At 44.6% G+C, this 21389-nt stretch overlaps 1 protein-coding gene across 2 annotated transcripts in view; it reads right to left on the bottom strand.

Moving 5' to 3' along the window:
• Positions 1-21389, bottom strand: part of Hephl1 (hephaestin like 1) — a 63833-nt gene that overhangs the window by 6225 nt on the left and 36219 nt on the right. For both annotated transcript variants that reach the window (XR_013107758.1, XM_076926030.1), the window contains exons 11-17: positions 19704-19916; positions 16124-16337; positions 11241-11380; positions 8344-8484; positions 3262-3368; positions 1923-2145; positions 1093-1232 (exon numbers count right to left, since the gene is read on the bottom strand). Coding sequence is in view for 1 of the 2 variants with exons in the window: in XM_076926030.1 (XP_076782145.1) it covers positions 1093-1232; positions 1923-2145; positions 3262-3368; positions 8344-8484; positions 11241-11380; positions 16124-16337; positions 19704-19916 (1178 nt within the window). In the remaining variant the exon portion in view is untranslated. The remainder of the gene's footprint in view (positions 1-1092; positions 1233-1922; positions 2146-3261; positions 3369-8343; positions 8485-11240; positions 11381-16123; positions 16338-19703; positions 19917-21389) is intronic.

The following is a 21389-nucleotide window of genomic DNA, read 5'->3' as shown; positions in this document are numbered from 1 at the left end:
TCACTGGAGTGACCTACGGCGGGGGAGGGGGTGAAGGAAAGCTGAGGTTGGGTGGGCAGTGAGGGAAATCCTCTGGGATTTCTGGGATGGCTGGTTAGACCTCTGCTTGTGCTTACAAATACTCAGAATCTTACAGTAAGTGGGATTTTGTGCAGTGTGAGTTAAACCTTCACTTTAAATATACATAACGTGTGATGAACTTTTTTTTTATATAATTTTACCATCTAACATTTAAAAATGTGCGTTTGAAAAGGCCACATTCTGAAAACTACTGTTGGCTGATGTCGATGTGCTTTGAAACAGATGCTGCAGTCGATCGCTGTTGACCCCTGTATGATAGCATGGGCTGGTCCTGCTTCCTCTCGGATGGCTATGTTCTCCACTTCCTTGTAAGGAGCAGCAGAACCTGAGCTGACAGGCTGTTTGGACTTTACCCTTGAACATACATGAGGTGTGATCTTTAAACAGCTCAGAGGGCGATGCTGCTCTGCAGGTGGCTCTGCCCACATGGCAGACAGTCGCCCATGGTGCATCCTAGCTCTCTAGGGCAAGAGTTGAGCTGAACCTGCCCAAGCTGGAGCTCAAAGATCTCCTTCACTAGATAGGGCTATTCTGTTAACTAGTCAAGGAGAGAAAGAAAGATATGGGAGGCAGGGAAAGAAAGAAGGAAGTTATAGGAGGGAAGGGAAGGAGAGGGGGGAGGGGAAGGGGAGGAGAGGAGAGGGAAGAGGAAGGAGAGGAAAGGGAAAAGAAGGGCAGGAATGGAAGGGGAGAGGAGGGAAACAGAGGGGAGGGAGGGGAGGGAAGGAGCAGGGGAATCCACAAACCCCATGGGAGTTCAATATACTCCAGGGTAGCCCCAATTATGACCAGATCACTGATGGCAAAACTCTCATCTGAAACTCAGAGAGGCTGGTGGGTTACAAGAAATGATACAGACATTGAAAATACCCACCAGAAGAAGGTGTGGCCACCCTGTTCTGTTCTCTAATATGAACCTCCCATAGGACTTACTGCCAACTAAGTCCCTTCCTGTCAGAGATGCACTGAGTGCTCCTTCAAAGTCCTGTCTGAGCACCTTCCCATACTTACTTTGAACAGAAAGCTCTCTGCGTGGTAATGGATCGTGTGTATGTCCACTTCGCTTCCGATGCCCAGCAAATACCAGTTAGTCATCGAGTCTTCAGTCATTATGAGACCATGGAGGTTTCCAAAAATCTTTCCATTAATGGCTAAGAACGTGAAGACGGAATACCTTCAGTCAGTAGAGGACAGGTGCCGCTTACCCAGTGGTAGTAATGGTTCAAGGGCCAGGCCACTAGTATTCTTATCTGCCCGAGAGATAGGTGCCAGCCACTCACACTTGTCAATGGCCCCACTATTCTAGATCCAAAATTCAGATAACCAAGAAATCTTCACATATAGGGATGGGGAAAGAAACATCCGAGTTTGTCTTTCAGGGCTGTATCTCGAGTAACAGTGTGCTTATTCATCTATACCGAGTGCCTCTATACCTCGAGTAGACAGTGTGCTGGTGAAAAGTCAGATTCAGATTTATCTCATTCTATACATGAGTAGACAAAGAGTATCTAGCACATGTATGTATGTGTAAAGCATATGTATATGTAATGGATAAATCAAATATGTATTTATGTATATATTATGTATATTTATATACATACATAGACATGCTGAGTCTATTTGAATCTGTATCTGTTGAGTTCTTAATGTTCCACTTTCTAAGAACTACAGTAAGCATAACTGAGTCTCTAAACAATTGGATAGAGCCATAGTGGCTAGGCTGGTTTGGTCTGGAAAGGGCTTCTGAGGGCTTTCTCCTGACATCCCTGGGGGAAGACAGGAGCTCAGAAGAGGGGCTGGGGTACCATCCAGGGATGTCTCACCAACAGTCTTCTCCTTACCATGCATTTTGTTGCTCTCTTCAAAGTCATCTGTGCGCCTGATATCCCGTGGATCTTTGTTGAGATACTTCTTGATATTGTCATCCAGGTACCATGACTCATTCTCATTGAAGACCAGGAACAACAGAGCAAACTCGTAGTCAACATCGCTTCTCCTTCCCTTTTCATTCAGCACCCCCTCTCGGCACGTGATCAGAGGCCCCATCAAACCACTGTATGTATCCTGGATAGAACAAGTAACCAAGTTCAATGGGTGGCTTAATGTGATACCCCATCCCACCTGTCACCATCCCAATGTAGACGCTCTCTTCTCTGGCCTGGCTCACTCCACTGTCAGTTGCAATTTGTATATCACAAGTACTCAATATGTTTGAGATGGATAATTGAATAAACAAGCTTTCCACACTTCCCATATACAGACGTACTTTTCCAAATGATCTGTGTGCATATTTCAAACTCCAGGACATTAATTTATAATGTCTAATATGCCGCTAAGGGAAAGGGGAAGATGACCCCTCACTTTAAAAATGATTATATTTTACATAGGATATGATTCTGGTTTGGACTTTGGTTTATGATGCGTAATTAAACACTACTGTAATTTTGTGTACAACAGGTATATGACTCAAAGTCGTCATTGAGTCTTTGCTTGTTAGTTCTCAGACTATGTATGATCCAGAGATTCCATAGTTTTAGTTAAGTTTGGGATGTGCTTCTGGTCCTGAGCCCTGGATGTCCTTCAGCCTGAACAGAGGGGCCAGTGGGATGAGATGGCCCAGCCAGGAAAGGCACCTGCCACCAGGCCTAATGACCCAAGTTTTATTGCTGGGACCCACATAGTGGAAGGCGAGAACTGACTTCTTTGCTGACCTCTGACCTTTACACGTGCATTGTGGCATGCACTTGTGTTTAGGCACACGTACATAAATGTAATTGAGAGGAAAAGATTTTCCACGTCCTAAAATCCTGAACGAATTTTATTGTGGAACACCTGTTTCCTTTCAGACTGGCATATTCCTGTGTGATTCAAATTATCTTGAAGGTTTCATATATGGAAATGAAATAATTTCATTTTTACATTCCTATACCAGCAATTAGCAAACTTAAAACAGTTATAAGGCATTGCATATACTAAGTTAGTGTTGTTGCTGCTTCTTTGTGGACTGTGCTGCCTCTGTTACACACATGGATGGTACTGATGGGTGTATGCGGCTGGATTTGACCAGTGGACTACAGTTTGAGAGCCCTGTTCTAAGTCATCTCCCTTTGATACAGGCCCACCAGATAGAGGTGGTTCCAATAGTCACCTTGCAAACCCTGGTTCCTCCCTCCACCTTACCTTCACAAAGTTTGCTGTTGAATAATACACCCATGGGATACAATTGGGATCAGAGGGCCCAGGACCCGATCTCTTTGGGACATTCCATCTGTAAGTTTTTATTTCTCCTGAAATTAAAGAGAAAATTAAAATTGGCTCTTAGATTTACCTGAAGAAATACAAACAAGTCTTTAAATATTCTAGTCAGTGGAGATAGTTTCTCATGTGCCAGATAATGCTCTTATAAAACTTATACCTTGATTCCTACAGTTTCCAACGGACAGAGCTTATCTCTGTGATCTCAGGCTCCATCCTTCCTTTAGTTTGCCTGTTTTTATTGTCAATTAGCATTCAGGATGTAAAGATGTATTTCACAGTGCACTGTTTATTCTGCTTCAGTTTTGTGTCTTTTTTCCTGCCTATCCTTCGGTTCACTCCGTCCTCAAGGGTCTCAGTCTTAGCCTCTGGTACCATAAGGACTAACATTGCCAATTTGGGAGGACCTTGAATTAATTACCTAGGAGACAGGGTGCCAGGAACACCTGTGAGGGATTATCTAGATTAGGTTAACCTTTGAGCGTGTCCATGAGGGAATACCTTGCTTAGGTTAACTGGCGTGGGAAAACCCACAGTAATTTAGGGTAGCATTATGTCATGGCCTGGGATCCTAGACAAATGGAAAAGGAGAAGGCAGGCTGAGAAACAGCATTCCTTTCTCTCTGCTTCCTGACCATTGATGCAATGTGACCAGTCACCTCATGTTTCTGCTATGGTGACTTCTCAGAAGTGACCTGGAACCTGGAACTGTGAGCCAGAATTCACCCTTCCTTAAGTTACTTTACCAAAATATTTTGCCAAGAAACAGGAAAAGGGAGGCCAAAGGTATAAGCATAATGTTTTTGTGCACCCTGTAAAGGTTATCCTTGTGTAACTCACATGCTGATTTCTCTGACCACAAATCTTGCTTCAATCCTGAAACACCATTGTAATGCTTATGTCAAGAATCTCCTGCCTAAAGTTTGTGTAAAAAATGCTTACCATTTATTCTCTGCCTTGTCAATAAAACCAGATCAGCCAATGGCTGGGCAGAAGAGAGAATAGGGTGGGACTTCCACCAGCCAGGAGAAGAAGACAGATTGAGACATGAGGAGGAAGGAGAGGAGACACCATGAGAGTTCAGCTGAAGCATGAAAGGCTCTAAATGCAAGTATTATGGGGATTTTGGCTGAGAGGTGGCCAGATTAGCTTAGAGGATTAAAATAGATCACTAACTGTCCAGGTATTACAGCAAAGCTTGATTAAATAAATCTTGGTTTCTCTGTTTTGTTATTGGGGAACTAGCTAGAATAAGTAAAAAGCTGCTATATTAATTTACAGCGTATATTTATGTTAAAATTAACATTTACACAAATGAGAGTTGCCAGGGACCTTTGAGTGCTCCCTCCTCAATCTTCCTCATTCCTCAGTCCTCTTCCTTCCTTAGTCCTCCTCCCTCCTCAGTCCTCCCTACAGATCAAGAAGTCAGAATATTGTGAGGCTGTGATTTGAGCACCAACGTTTTGAAAGCTTCTCATGCAGGACTGAGCAATGCAGCTAGGACCAGCGTAAGAGAGGCGTAATTGCAAATATCTACCCTATGGAATGGTCTGGGGTGTGTGTGTGTGAGGGGCAGCAGGCAGAGTCTTGCTATATAACCTATGCTAGTCTCAAACTCACATTCCTCTTCCTCAGCTTCCCAACTTCTCATCATGCACTTCCGCATCTGGCTGGAACTTTCCATTTAACTGATATTTGACAAAGTACTTAGATTCCTTGATCTATAATTTCCTTACCAGAAAACTAGGTTAGTCCCCATGTTTTAGGATTTTTTTTGTAAGGATTAATTGAAATTATATAAGTTACATGGAGATGGTACTACACTCCAGGTAATCAATGAATGTTAACTTTGTGCTTGTGTTTTTGTTAACTTGTGTTTTTGTTTTCTGAAGCAAAGTCTCCTTAGGTAGCACTGAATAGATTAAAATCAGGACACAGAAGGGAATGAAGCCCCTCCCCCCCAGTCACATGGTGTGACACAAACAACAAAACCCACTATACAGGCTACCTTCGTGGAGTCAATACTCTTGTTTTCTGAGAGATAACTCAAACAAGAGTCTCAACAGCTAAAGAACCAGGCTTCAGAATGTCTTACACCCTGTGACCTTTGACCTTAGCTTTATCAGCACCCCTCCCCCCATAAACCCAAACAGCATACCACAAACCACCTTTCAGTTTCGTCTCCAAATCAAAACGAGAATTTTTTTGTGACAAGTGAACTAAGCACAACAGATCGTTTAAGCAGAATCTTTAAACTTTGCTTAACCTTTGAAGGTGGTTGAAAACTACATCATTGAACGCAGAAGCTACAAAACCATATCCGTAGCTGTGGTTAAGATACTTTGAGCGTTAGTATGTCTCCGGAGAAGCTCACCCCCAACTCCTTGGGTGAGCTCTGTCCTCTTCTTAAGGAACTCCAACTTTGCTTCATGCTGGTCATAAAATTCTTTTCTATTTAAAAGTCATGATCCATGCTACACCCACATGGAGGCTTCTGGAAAGGACTCCTTGAGTGGTATAGGCAACAATGCCGTGTAGGGGGTAAGAGGTCAATTGACAGGGTTCATCTCCCGTTGTTGCTGACAGACTACATTGGCCTCAGACTTGAGCACGCTCACCTGACCCTCCTGAGGACTTACACTGTAGGCACACACCACCACACCCAGTTGGCTTTTTTTATGCTTTGATAACAAATGTATACACCCCTATGAGTAGGCTCCATATTGCGCCTTGAGCCATATATTCATATTAGCTACCATGATAGCCACATTGCAGAAGACCCAACTGAAAGTTTAGTTTAAGTCATTGGTTCCTTTGAACTAAGCACATCTTGTTCCCATCCAGTAAGAACAATAAACCTTTGCCTTAGCTTGTGTACAGAAAGCGAAACAGAAGTGATACTTTGGTGTAACTTCAGTTTCTTGGCTGATGTAACAGTGGGTAGTAATCCAACTTTGGATGTGATTTCTATTACGGCTCCTTGAAGCCCCTTTGCCTTGTGCGTGATGAGACAAACAGCTGGTGTTTAACTTCAGAAAAGCAAGTGGCTGCGGGTGTGGTGTTATTTAAACTAGAATAAGCCGTTGTTTGCCCAGTGGCAACGTAAAGATGTTCAGTAAATGTTTGTTGAATGGACGGCTGTGGAGGGCTGAGTAAGTCTCCCACGTGCTTCTGTAGTTAAACACTTGTTCCTCAATTGGAGGCACTGTTTGAGGAGGCTATGGACCTCTTAGGAGGTGGAGCCTTGCTGGAGAAGTCCGTCACTCAGGGTGGCCTTTCAGAGTTCCTAACTTCACCCCACTCCAGTCTGCTCTGCCTGGCTCTGTTTGCATCTGGAGATGTGCGTTCTCAACTTCCCACTCCGTTTGCTTGATGCCATGCCTCCTCCAATGTCATATATCTTGCCCCTCTGGAACTGTGAGCCCAAATAAAGTCGTCTTTCTGTAATTTTCCCTGGGCATAGTGTTTTAGCACAGCAACAAAAAGTAACTAATACAATGGTTTGATTTTTTTTTTTAATTGATAGTGTCTGTTTACTTTTTATTTCTAAAATGTATCTATTGTTACTGTATGTGTGTACGTGTGCCTGACGGGGTGTGTGTGAGAGTGCAGGCAGTGTGTGTCACAGTGTGTGCAGGGTCAGAAGAGAACACTCAGGAGTCAGCTCTCTCGCCTTCCACTTTATTGAGGCTGTTGCTTTGTTGTCTCTGCTGTGGGACATACTTGAGGCTAGCTAGCCTATGAATTTCTGGCTGATTCTCCTGTCTCTGCCTCCCATATTACCCTATGTAATGGAAAGATGATCGACGTCATATGTCACTGGGGCACTGCAAATTAAAGCAATGAGGTGATAACACCATATACTTGTTGGAACGACCAAAGTCTACAACCGAAAATATTGGTGAGCATACGGCACAAGGAGGCCCTCTCACTCGAGGTGGGAGCATAAAACAGCACAGCCACTTCTGAAGGCAGATGGCAGTTTCTTTAAAAACTCCCATATTCTCACCACACAATCCAGTGATTGGGTTCTCTAGTATGTACTCAAAAGAGTTGAATATTTATGACCATACAAAAACCTTCATGTGAATATTTAAAATAAAACTGGTCACCATTTAGAAATTATGATGTATAACCTATGTTACCATCAAAATTGTTCATCTCATCTCCCTTCTCCTGCCTCAGCTCATCTTAGTCACTTCAGAGAAATACATGATGAAGAGGTCGGGGCCTGGAGTCAAATAAACAGGGTTTCCGTCATCATTCTCCAGAGCCCTGCCAAGTAATTTGCTGTTCTGTGCCTTCATCTGAGTGACAGAACCAGACATATTTCATCAGCTCTAAGGGTAAAACTTCCACATCAAACATACCTGAAGTTAGACTGTATCACTAAATTTCTAACATGTTATAGTTCAATGGATAGTGTGCTTTCTTTTCTTGTTTTTGTAACAGGTAACATAGCAATGGACACTACAACTAATGACTTCTGAACTGGTGAAATGGCATCTGCATTGTTGGATTGTTCAATGGATGCATTAAGGAGTTCTGGTTATTTCTTTTCTTTTTAAAAAAGATTTATTTATTTTACGTATATGAGTACACCATTGCTCTCTTCAGACACACCAGAAGAGGGCATCAGCAGACCTCATTGCAGATGGTTGCAAGCCACTGTGTGGTTGCTGGGAATTGAACTCAGGACCTCTGGAAGAACAGACAGTGCTCTTAACAGACAGTGCTCTTAGCCATCGCTCCAGCCCTAGTTGTTACTTTTTAATTTCAAATGTGGAACATGATCTCTGACACAAGGTAGCACTAAGTATGTGTTTGCCACGGATATTTCTGACTACACTGTGAGGTCTGTGACAGGGCCCTATTGCCAGTGCTGGGTCATTGGATACATAAGGAATTCATACCCTCAGACTAAGCAGAGAGACATATGGACCTCAGAGACCAGAAGAGGAGATCGTGGTGTCTCATCAGGATGGAGCAGACTTTGGTATGACTTACCTGGCTTTGTGACAGGCACATCAAGGAGTTTCCCACTGTCTGAGTCCTCTATACCCTGGGCTGCGATGGAGTAGGGTCGGCTGGCTTTGTTCTTAAAGATAATGAGAATGGAGTCTCCCACCTCAGCATGGATCATTGGTCCTAAAGGCAAAATACAACCAGTACATTACAAATATCATGACATGCTTAGCTGACCTGCCTGAGTTCAAACTCTTCCTCCTTCCCTTAACAGAAGGCCTTGGGTAAGTCATGTAATCAGAATCTCAATTTCCTCATCTGCAGAATGGGCTCACTAAGACTATTCCCATAAGACCATTAAATAGAATTGTGTGTGTGTGTGTGTGTGTCATAGAGTTTATTTCTTTCCAACAAAACCAAGTATCTAGTAAATTCTTCTTACTGTTAACAAGCAGCAGAGCTTCAGCTGTAATCTACGGTCAGTGGATGGGAAGTGTCCCCTCTAGTCTTGGGCATTTGAATGCTTGGTCTCCAGTTGGTTAGCACTATTTGGGAGGTGTAGGCCTTATTGATGAAATACACCAGTAGGGATGGCCTTTAAGATTAGAATCTTCACACTGTTTTCAGTTTGCTCTCTCTGTTTTGTGCTTGCCCTAAAAGATGTGAGCTCTCAGCTTCCTGTTCTGGCTGCCATGCCTGCAGCCTGCCGCTATGCCTCCCTCCCCTGATATACTCTTAGCATGCTGGGACTATACGCCTGGATAAACACCTCATTATATAAGTTGCCTTGGTCATGGTGGTTTTTTTTTTTTTTTTTTTTCACAGCAACGGAAAAGTAACTATTGCTAATACCTGTACCAAACCTTAAGGAACCTAAAATTGCATATGATCTGATAAGTGGATTTGTTACGAATGATGAGGCTTCCATGCGATGATGGGTAGGTAGTCAAGCAGGTATGATATGCATGGACTCTGGGCTGGCTGTTACCTGATGAGCAGGTAACATCAGTCATCGCTAATGCATGTCCAGTGCTGACTCTCATTCTGTGGGTACTGTGATGGTTAGTTTAACTGCAACTTGATCCACCTGAGAAGAGTCTTAATGAGGGATTGCCAAGATCAAGCTGACCTGTGGGGGATGGTCTTTATCACCTTAACTGATAGAAGGAGGCAGCCTGAAAGTTGACAGATTTGGGGCCTTAGGCTGTCTGAGAGTAGAGGAAGCTAGCGAGCACTAAGCATGCATCCATTCCTCTCTGCTCTTAGCTGTGGATGTGATGTTACCAAACTGTCTCAAGCTCTGGCTGCTGTGTCTTCTCCATCATAAGAGGCTGTAGCCTGGAACTGTGAGCTGAGATAAAGGCTTTCTCCTCTAGGCTGCTGTTGTCAGGGTGTTTTTGGTTTTTAGTCTCTGCAACCAAAATGAAACTGTGTCAGATGCTTTGAGCATACACACGCTCACTTTCCTGTTGAGAGCAGCCGGCTTCTGTGTGTCTGTGCAGGTGAGCCCCCCCATTGGCTGAAGGGATGGAGGTTGTACCGAGTGCCTCTTGCTTTGCAGTGCTAGGGAAACACCCCAAGATCCAGCGTGGGGCTCACAGTCATCTTCGCCAGGCCCAGCTTTGTGGTGCAGACTCCATTTGTAGAAGCAACACCCACCTGACCCCTGAGGGTCCCCCTTCAGCATTTAGAGTGTTTGACATTCATCCAGAGATAAACTTAGATGCTAAGTGGTGTGTCACCACCCATTGGCACTGAAGCAAGCCCGGCTTTGATTTAGAGAGGTATGGCTAAAGTTGTTAATACATTTACATTTTGTTGAACTATAGTTATCTTCAGAAGTAAAAAAGAAACTGCTATGTGTTTAAGCAGTAAGCGTGGGCATAGTTCAGAGAGTTTGCACACATTAAATCATTGCTGTTCACGATTTAATGCACAAGCCACTGCAGAAGCCTTGCTGTACTGGTTTAAAAAAAAAAAAAACAAACCGATGCCTTCTGGCTGACAATGCTGTGTGATGGGACACATAGCAGTGGTGGACAGATGTGGACCTGTGCATGCCCATGAGTTTCTGGGAGTTCAGGCCACACTAAGCTGCAGCTGACTGAAAGGTCCTCACACTCCGCTGGAGAGACTGGGGCTTCTAACTTGCAATGTTAAGTCACTCTTTCTCTGTTACTGATCAAGCTGGGCAATTGGGGAGCATGCCCCGCCCCTCAGCTAGCCCAACCTTTTTCTTTGGAGCTCTGTGCACACTTGGAGCTCCAGTGTGTGACTCATGGATTGCTCATGTGGAGTGACAAGCAAGTTGGTGAGTCAACAGAACATGGCGGGGTCGAGGAGGGGAGCACCTAATCACTGTGAGGCTGTTGGCCTGTGTAAACCACTCTTGCAAAGTTACCTGTGGTTTAGAAAGCATTTCTAAAACCCTTTAGGTTAGCCTTCAGCCTTAAAAATCTTTTCAGGTAGGTGGGTCTAGTGGCTCCCAGGTGAGGAGGAAGTGAGGGAGGAAAGCAGGACGGGCAGGCATTGTTAATGGCCAGCCATACAACTGAGGCACGAGCCAGCCCAGAGTCCATGCACATCATATGCCTAGTCAGGTCTGAGGCCCAGGGGTCAGGTCAGGACCTGTCACCCTCCTCACACAAGGAGGCTCCTTTTCGTTCTTTCTCAGTTTTATAGTGTGTTCTATGTCTCTGTGCACATGTGAGCCAGGACCTTAAGGGGGTCTCACAGACACTCTGCCTGATGTCCTGAGTCATGAAACTTTTTAAAAGGAAAATGTGTCAGCTCAATAGAGAGGCAGGAGAAAGTGTGAAACACCAGGTAGACTACCCTAATGGCAAGGATCCTGTGGTGTGTGTGAGAGGTGGGGATAAGACGGAGAGGGAAGACAGAGACACCCACACTTGGGGCTGACAGGCTGAAATCCACCATACCCAGGAGTTGAAGGTGCTCCTCTTGAGGTGGCCGAGCTTTGATTTCCACAAATTCTCCATTTGTGTATTCTCTATAAACCACCTTCCTGTACTGAGAGCCAATCCAGTTTTCAGTGTGGTTCATAAATATATCTCCATGTCTGCAAAGAAGAGGCATTAGAAATCAAGGTTGTCAGAAGATGGGAAGACTGTGGCTGTTATCTGGGGTGATGCTCCCCCAGCTGGGACCAGGGTCTCCCCGGGGAGTCGGCCTTTGCACCACCTCTGAGAGCATGGCTAGAAATCAGCACCTCAGAGCTCCTCAGGTCCTCATGAGAGGAACCCAGCTCAGACCCATGGCCACCCTTGGAAACCATTACAGTCACTGGCTGCAAGGCTCTAAACTGGGCTAACCTCAGAGAATCCTAACAGAGGCTGTGCTTCTCTGGCTGGCACTAGTCGAACACACACACACACACACACACACACACACACACACCCTCCTCAGCTCTGAAATCCTCCAGGTTTCACGGCCATCCTTCTATACCCTTTGTAGGCACTCCTCCCCCCAGCCCCCCACTCCTATGGCTGCCTCCGCCCACTGCAAACCTGCAGGGTATATACTATGAATGTAGTTGTATGCAAATGAGTAATTCTTGTTATTTTCATGTTCTAGAGACCCACCCAAATGGTGAGTTGTATGTGTAGCTGTTCAAAGACATGCTAACAGATGTCTGCGTTGTGCTAACATTGACCTCAGTTCACCTCTGCCTGAATGAAGCTTCTCTTCTATTTTTTTTTCCCATAAACACATCCCAGCACTACTGTGCTTGGGGACCTGAGAGAGGGCTTCTGCACCCCTCTTCTTTCTAACAGAGGACATCATAAGGCACTCAAATGCAAAAGCTATGGCGTGAAACGGGCCAAGAACACTGGCTCACAACAGCCGAGCCAAATCAGGACTCTGATCTGCTTTAATGGACATTTCGCCAGGCCACTGATATTTGCGAAGCTCTTCAGATATCTTCAGATTGTCACAGGAACCTCAAGTGTTTCTGAGTGATTTGGAGATGCTCTGGGGTGGTGCTCTCTCCCTGTGTGTCCCCAGCACCTTCCTGGAAAGCTGGCCTTTCACACCACTCTCTGAGAGTGGACTGCAACAAACAGATTTTAACAAGTAGGCACACTTGTAAATGATGAAGTTGGTGAAAAGTAAGGGGAAGCTCTCTGTGTCTGTCACCAATGTAGGTCACAAAATATGGAGAAGAAAACTCAGGAACAGCTGGGTGCAGTGACATGCATATAACCCCAGCTGCTTGGAAGGCTGACACAGGTTCAAGACCCGACTGGGCTACACACTGAGATAAGGTCTCCAAGAAAAAAAAGAGATCAGTTTCATTTTTAAAATAGGGTGAGTCTAATGTCCTTCCACCTGTCCCCAAATAACCACCTGTGTTCTAATCTAAGCACAGTTCTGCATGGCTCTCCATGCCATCTACCTAACTTCCTTCCTTCTCTCCACTGTGCAGACAGAGTGGTCTGCTCCAAGTCCGACCCTCTCTTCCTTGTGGGAAACTTCTTAGTGCTTCTCTCTCAGACTTTTTCAGTCTGTCTCAGACCCTGCACTTTCTGTTTTCCCTAAGTTCTGAACCTGACTAGCTGTCACTGTAACTCCCAGACACAAGGGTCATTTTAAGTATTTGCTCTCTTTAGCCTGGGGAGCCCTCAACCCATCCTATCTTTGGACATGTTCATTGCTCTGTGAAGAGCTACTTCCTACTTCTTCACCATCTTATGCTCCACACCTTATCTCAAAGACCAAATCCTCCAGGTAGCTTCCATTAAGCCCCTCCCCCGACACTCCCCGAGATAGGCTGTGAGTTATCACTGAACCTCCCCTCCATTAAAGATTGCTTCCCTTCTGGCTGGATCCACAGTACCCTTCGGGCCACTGATTCAGTGTGCGAAAGCCCTGCTCTGTGCTCCACACAGTCTCATCAGCAGTCTGTCCAGTGGACATTCAATAACACATATATGCACCTCTGACCAGACTACACTCATTGCAAAGAGAGAGCCTATGTTATACATAATCTGTGGGTCTGGGTCTCAGCTGTGCTTGTGACTGGCACAGACCAGAGCTGTGTTGTTTGCTATTTCCCAGCTCTCCTCCATGCAAAAGGCGTGCATCAGTTGCTATATAAGAACTTTATCACATCTGATGCTGGGAGATGCCAACTGACTGAGTCATGTGTGCCATGAGGCCACTATGACAAATTGTTTATAAAAGTCTAAGCAGACGCCTGGTGTGTCATTATTGCTCGGTAGATACTCATTACAGCGAGCCCTGGGATTATTAAATTATATACATACTGGTCTTAAAGCTCAAGAGTGTTAGCACAATAACTTCATTTTTCTTTAACAACTTGATCTACTTTTCCAGATTTACTTTTGTTGCACAAAACTGATGCTGACGTTGTGCCAGTGGGTCCATGTGTTGCCTGTCAGGAATCCTGATGTCTTCCTGGCACACTCTAAAGAAATTCAGATAGGGAGGAGGTGCTGGTCAAAGCAATAAATGTCTCAGAGATGGTTTGTATTAAGAAGTGGGGCAAAACTGGATGCACAAGCCAGAGATGTGGTCTATACACCTGCAAGCTTCTCCAGAGGCTGAAGCAGGGGAATTAGAAAGTGAATTCCAACCTGGGCAACTTAAGGAGATCCTGTTTTAAACAAACCCTGGTGTTATCAGTGGTAGAGTGCTTATTTAGATGTAGGAGGTGTCAGTTTGATCCTCAGTACTGAAAAAAACATCACGGGCACAAAAGCTGGTGTGGAGAGCACTGGTCCTTCAACTCCTATCAGTGGAGAGAGACTGCGGCTGTGCACCACAGGGCGTGCACATGCCTTGTGTGGGGCTAGGTGTGGTGTCAGAGGACAACTTTTGGGAGTTGGTTCTCTCCCTCCACTGTGGAACATGGAGATTGAACACGGGTCATCAGGCTTGGGCAGCAAGCCCGCTTACCTACTGAGTCATTTCACTGTCCCCGTTCTTCATATAAAGTTGACAAAACTATAACATTTGGTACAATTCAAACATATGGCTGCATCCTCATCACACATCACTTTGGTTGGCTTATGGTCACTGACCAGAATAGTGGGGAGTTAATTCATTTTACCCCCCTTTCCTACCAGCACCTTCCTGTTGTTCTGGGCTGTTAAGCTCAGAGCCCCAGAGGCAGAAGTACACACAGAAGTATAGGTTTTTATGTCTAAGGTAGCAGCATAATAGCTTTCTTAAGGCTGATAAGTAATAGAAGAGACCGATGTGTTGAGCTTACGGGATGCAGTGTGCAGAGATGTCTGCACTGCGGACATGAAGGAGCTGGGTGGGAAGGAGAGCTTGGTATAGAGCTAAAAGCAATGGCAAGTGCAAGTACAAAGGACAGTGTGGCGTGCCAGAGAGAACATGGGTTTCCCCCGGGAAGATGGGTGCTCAGCTCTTATTCTCCCGCAGACTAGCTGAACGCCCTCGCTCTTCCCACGGAGGCCCCATATACATACCAAGGCAGTTATATCCAAGCAGCAGGGAGTTGTAAAGCAGAAGGTGTTAACTTAGGGGAAGTTGGCAGACTGTGCCGAAGCCTTCCTTGTGCCCCAGGGAAGCTTGGTTCTTGGACTCCAGAACTAGGACAGTAGAGGAAGGACTAGGACTGACAGACCTTTGTGTGGCTTGAGCATTGCCGATGCTTTAACGTGTGATCCTGGCTGGCATCACTTCAAGGAAGTGTCAGTCTTTCAGATTTGCTGGGTAGCTTGGCTATCTGCTCTTCCCTCCCTGACTCAGGAATCTCTCTCAAGGCAATAGCCTTAGTTCATCCTTGAATGTCCCCACTGGGATTCATGTTTGACAGCACCATTTCCTATGCTCCCCTTCCCTCCACCACTGAGTCTATAGCAGCCCATCCTCTCACCCAGGTCCACATACCTTCTCGGCCTCACCTGCTTCATTTTTCTTCCCAGCCCCACTGTTGTTGTGCGTTCCACTCTTCTTCTAACAATTCCATCTTCATTCTCATTAAAAAGTTCATCCATCCATCCATCCATCCACCTATCCACCCATTCACCCATCCATCCATCCACCCACCCATCCATCCCTCCTTCCCTCCATCCATCCATCATCCATCAATCATCCATCCATCATCCATCTATCATCCATCCATCCATCCATCCATCCACCTATCTACCCATCCACCCACCCATCCATCCCTCCTTCCCTCCATCCATCCATCATCCATCAATCATCCATCCATCCACCCATCTGTCCATCCATCCATCCATCCATCCATCCACCTATCCATCCATCCATCCATCCATCCATCCATCCATCCATCCATCTATCCATCCACCTATCTACCCATCCACCCATCTGTCCATCCATCCATCCATCCATCCATCCATCCATCCATCCACCTATCTACCCATCCACCCATCTGTCCATCCATCCATCCATCCATCCATCCATCCATCCATCCACCTATCTACCCATCCACCCATCTGTCCATCCATCCATCCATCCATCCATCCATCCATCCATCCATCCATCCATCCTCCCATCCACCTATCCATCCATCCATCCATCCATCCATCCATCCATCCATCCATCCAACTCCTCAGCCACAGATTGGGGACTAGCGGTACGGGAATCCACTTTGGGGCCCCCAGGATAGCCTCTGACCTACTTCCAAGTGAGGAGACAGAAGCATCTCTAATTCTCTGTGCTCATAAAGAAAAGTCTCTGCCTGTGGAACTATGTACATAAAGCCCAGCCACTTGGTTTCCACGGGTGCTAAGGCCCACAGAGCATGCGCATTCCCACCGAAGAGCCGTAGCTTCGCCCATGGTACCTTTCCCCTCCTGCGTCCAAGTGCTGCTTTTCGAACTCCCAGTTTTTGTTAGGGGCATAATCCCATTCTACCTCTTCAGCGGCGATGAAAAAGGTTCTTAGCATCCCGTAGGGCGGCTCAGAAGGCTCCCTGTTGCCACAGCTGCTGACCTCATAGATCTGACCCATCCCTCTCGTGAAGTGGTGCAAGGTGGAACAGAACACCTTGAAAATACCTGAGGAGAAAAGGCTTGCCATTGTGACCACGACTTGATATTTCTGGTAGTGGTGATCTTACTAAACATATATTTTATTCCAACATCAGTAATCGGTAAGATGGACTTTAGAATACCGATCTCCTGGTAGGTATAAAGCAGAGCGTATGAGAGATAAGTTACCTTTGTGGTTTTGACTCTAATAATTTTGGAGGGAAAAATACTACATAAAATGCATTTGTAGTAGAGGGGAAAAATCAAAATATTGTTACCAAGAAAGGACTTTGGTGAATCATCCCTGTTAACACATCCCTACTTAGAACCAGTCACTCCTGGAAAATTACTGATCCTAAGGACTCTTTCAGCCCTGCCCAGTTTACAGGGAACTAATTACCTAGGAGATGAAAGAGCTAGACAACGTTCAAATTAGGTCACAGTTAGGGATTCTGCCCTGAAGGATTTTGCAAGTTATACAGCAGTCTGCATGAAAGCCAAATCTATTACATCACTACAGCCTCAAGCCAGGGAAGGCTCCTGAGTATCATAACCCAGATGGAAAGAAACAAAAAGATCAACTGCCTTTCTCCTGGAGTATCAACAATGACATCTGACAGAAAACTATGTAACTTAAAAACTGAATTTCTAGATGTGTTGGCATTCTTCACCAGACAAGTATGTGAACTGAAATCTTTGAGGATATTAACTGTCAATGGAATTATTGGATCAGTCTCCCTGTTCTCTGACAGACTGTTCCTAGAGGCAGGTGATTAACAAGCTTGTCTATAACCACCCGTAGGTGCAGGGAGCACCACTTTTACTCACTATAGCTATTCTCTAGATAGTGACATCATTTCTGGATGAGCAAAGCTAGTTAGTTCAATATGTCCGTTGAGCCCACTTTGGACAGAATCCCAGTAAAGCATAGTAATACAAATGTATTATTAGTATTACAGACCCAGGAAGATCTTTGTAAAACCTCAGAGAAGACACCTGGGAAAGACCTCTCTCTCCACAGGCTTGTACCAGATAGAACACAATCAAGAGTTCTCTGTAGCTCAACTCAGAGCTATTATCTTTTCCAGCAGCAAAGGGAAGAAGTGTCTTTCCGTCTACCATCTGCTCTAGACCTCTCCCTCCCACCCTTCCTTCCTCCTTGTCTCTGTCTCTCGTGTGTGTGTGTGTGTGTGTGTGTGTGTGTGTGTGCGCGCGCGCGCGCGCACGCACGCACGCGCACGTGTGGAGTCTAAAGGATAACGTGAGATATCTTTCCTCAGGAGCACAAACATTTTTTGAGAGACAGAGTCTTTGGCCTGAGACCCAACAGTTAGCCAGGCTGGCTGTGCAATAGGCCTCAGGGATCTCCCTGTTCCCACAGCTACAGCCCTAGGGTTACAGTATGTGTCAGCACATACAGATTTGTTTTTTTATTGTCTATTAAAGCAGCTATGCAATATTTTATTTTTAAACTGAAGTATACATTTCATATATGTTCTGATTACAGTTTCTCCTCCCAAAGCTCCTGCCAGATCTTTTGCAACTACCCACCCAGCCAAATTCACACCCTTTCTTTCATTAGAATACAGACACCTAAAAAATTAAGAAAAATAATAACAAACAAACCACGATAGGATGAAACAAACTAACAGAAGAAAAAGAAGCAAAGAAAAAGCGTAAGAACCACATGTAGATATAGTAACACATATATTTACAGATACAGAAGTTCCATTTAAAAAATAAAACTGGAAGCAATGTATATGCAAAAGCCTTTAAGGATAATAAGAAAACAAACAAACAAATAAGAAAGAATAAGAGTAATATCCAGACAAAGCATTATGAAACAAGATACATATAGATTCTTCTCGTAGGGGCTGGGGATTGAACTCAGGTCCTAATGCTTAGAGAGAAAGTGACTTACTAGCTGAGCCATCTCCCCAGCCCTCTACCTACTTTCTGATTATTCTCTGCAACTCATAGATAAGGGACAGGAATTACTGAAATAACCAGATTTTTTTTTTTTTTTTTTTTTTTGCCAGTCACAGATTTATGCTCACCACCAAACACAAGCCAGAAGTCATCACTAGGATAAAGGTCCTTAGAAGCCCATGGGGCATATGAGTACTGGAGTAAGAGACCAGATTGCTGCGTGTATACCAGCCAGCTGAGTCCCTGTTTGAGCTGGTTCCCGTTTCTATGTATTGGAAGAGTTTGGCTGTTCTCTGTCCCTGCTCTTTTTTGGTGTATGTTTGAAAACCGGGAATGTGCTCAATGCAGCCTTTGGTTTAGGTGATTTACAACCAATGAGTATATTAATGTAGACAGGTGGAACACTGTAGGAGCACTCCAAGACAAAGAATACGGAGCTTCTATTTGCAGAAAGCTCTTGGGCAAAGGTTTTGAAGGATCAGTCTCAACTTCTTAACTGACTGCATAGCCAAATCTAGAATGAAGTCAAGAAGTGGAAAGTCCATTGTTACATGAGGTGTCCATTGGAGGCTCATCCCAGAGAGCCTCACCATGGGCTCTTGCTAACACTGATGGAGAAGTTGAGTGGGTTGAATGCCCTGCACAGTAGTCATCCTCACTGGTAAGTAGCATATGCTCTTACGTGTTCCTCAGTATCTTTTCTAAAAATGTCCTAATGGTCCCTTTAATTTGGAATCTCTAAAGGAAGGAAGGAGTTCCAGAAACAACATGGACTCTAAACCCAAGGCAGCTTGCTTATAGGGGAAGCAAGGGTGCTCAACAGAATGGAAATAGAGCAGTCTTCAGATAACTCATCCCCAAACCACTGTCCATCCCCAGGAGAAGGAGACCAGGCTACAGTGACAGTTACATCAGCAGCTCTATAGCTACAGCATCCACTAGGAAGTTCACACCAGGAAGATGCTTCAGCTATGTTTGTGCTTAATGAGAGCAAGAAGTAGCTCATGGATATGAATTAACATATTCGCCTATTTTTCATGAGGATTCGCCTCACATTCATGGGGATTCAGCTGAGGTTTACAAGAATCCACCAGGGGTTCACATGGATTCACCAAGGGAACATCTGGGTTCACCTGGACTCCCCCAGGGTTCATGTGGGTTAACCTGAGGTTCACATGGATTCACCTAGGGTTCATGTGGATTCCACTAGATTCATGTGAATTTACCTGGGATTTGTGAACAAAGTCATGTAAAGGACTCCCAACTCTGCTTCTTGGTTAACCACTCCTCTATCTTTTACACTATACGTTTGCACTAAAATAGCCAGAAATCTAATTGGAATCAAGACTGTATCTGTTTGTAGTCTTTGACATGCCGTGCAAAGGCCTACCAGTTTTTCTTGGGTGAGGATTTTATGAAGACAAGTTGGAATCTGATCACCCAAGATGGCCCTGGCAGGTTTACCTGAATGGTCTGGCTGCATGTATGCCGTTGTGGACATGTGGGGAAACAGAGCCAGGGAGTCTCGATGAGTCCCTCGTAGGTGGATGGTGTTGCCTTGGAAATAAACTCCATGCATGTCTGTGTCGGTGCCCATTCCAATCAAGTGCCAGGAAACTCTGTCCTTCTTGCACATGCTTAGGCCTGGCTGGCTGCCATACATGTAGCCATTAATTGCTAAGAGGGAGAGAAAAGATAGTGAGTGTCCCCTGTAACTCTCTAGTCCAATGAAAAGCACCATCTCAGAGCACAATTACCAGTGTGCTTGTGGGAAAGTCTCAAGCATGTGAGCCAGACATAACACCCTTGTCATTTGAGAATTAATGCTACTGGAGAAGATGCTACAAGGTGACTAGAACTAACAATAAATCTGAAAATATACTAAAATTATAAAACGCATTAAAATTAGCAACACAGTTCCTAAGACTGGAATTCTAAGAATCACTAAAGATCAAATCAGGTTGTTTTTTGCATTTTTCTTTTTTTAAAAATGACAAAACTGTCAACACATTGACATGTCACAAGACCGTCATCCTTATAATTTGGCACAACTATTTGTAATTCTAGTCCCAGGGGAAACAACTCCCTCTTCTGTCTCCCACAGACCACATGATACAGGAGCAAACATGAAGGCAAAATGCTCAAATATATAATAAAATAATTAAAGTAATTTTTCAAAAAATAATGTCAATTGACTTCACTTTCTTCCCATATTCGTCTAGAAAATTCTTGATATAAAATAATTTTCTTTGAGATTCTTGTCCTGTTATCTCCTTGTCAGGTGACTTCCTCAGTTATTAACTCGCTAATCCAATGCATTTGATTCAGACACTCATTTGCAAATGGCTTTGCATTTACTCTTCCAAGTTATCAGGCACTCATTTGCAGAGTTCATAGACTCTAAGTGATTTGGAAGCGTTTCAGTAAATAGGCATTGCACTTACAGATATGATCAGCGGAGATAGATTGGGGTTTGTTAGGAAGAAGTGTGTTTTTGAAAGGTTAGAGTGTGAGTAAATAAGCCTGCTCACTGTATAAGGACTGTGTCAGTAATTTTTACTGATAACTTGACCAGACTTGGAATACACCTCTAGACATATCTGTGAGGACATCTTCAGAAAGGTTTACTGAGGGAGAAATGCCCACCCTGGATAGAATGAAAAGGAGAAAGCACCCTCTCTCTCTCTCTCTCTCTCTCTCTCTCTCTCTCTCTCTCTCTCTCTCTCTCTCTCTCTCTCTGTTGCTCTCCCTCTTCCTCTCTCCCCTTCTTCCCCCTCCTTCTCTCTGTCAATCCCTCTCTATCCCTCTCCCTCCCTTTCCCTTCTCCTTCTACCTCCCACCTTTCTGACTCCGTGTACATGAGCAGCTGCTTCTTGCTCCTGGTATCATGTTTTCCCCACCATGATGGATGGTCCACTCAAACTCTGAGCCAGAATAAACCCTTTCTTCCTTAAGTTGCTTTTGCCAGGCATTTTGTCAGCAGAAAAGAAAAAAAGAAAAAAGAAAGAAAAAACCCACCCAGCATCAAGAAAATAACTAATAAAATGAATACACCTGTGATTTCAGGGTGATCAGTTAATTTTGCCTTGTTTATCAATCCCATCCATCGGTGGTAGCTCTCCAGGACAGTGCCTTGAGAATGCTTCTGAA

Source organism: Arvicanthis niloticus, chromosome 27 (genome assembly GCF_011762505.2).
Source record: "Arvicanthis niloticus isolate mArvNil1 chromosome 27, mArvNil1.pat.X, whole genome shotgun sequence".
Classification (NCBI taxonomy): domain Eukaryota; kingdom Metazoa; phylum Chordata; class Mammalia; order Rodentia; family Muridae; genus Arvicanthis; species Arvicanthis niloticus.
This window is presented reverse-complemented; position numbering and strand designations above follow the sequence as displayed.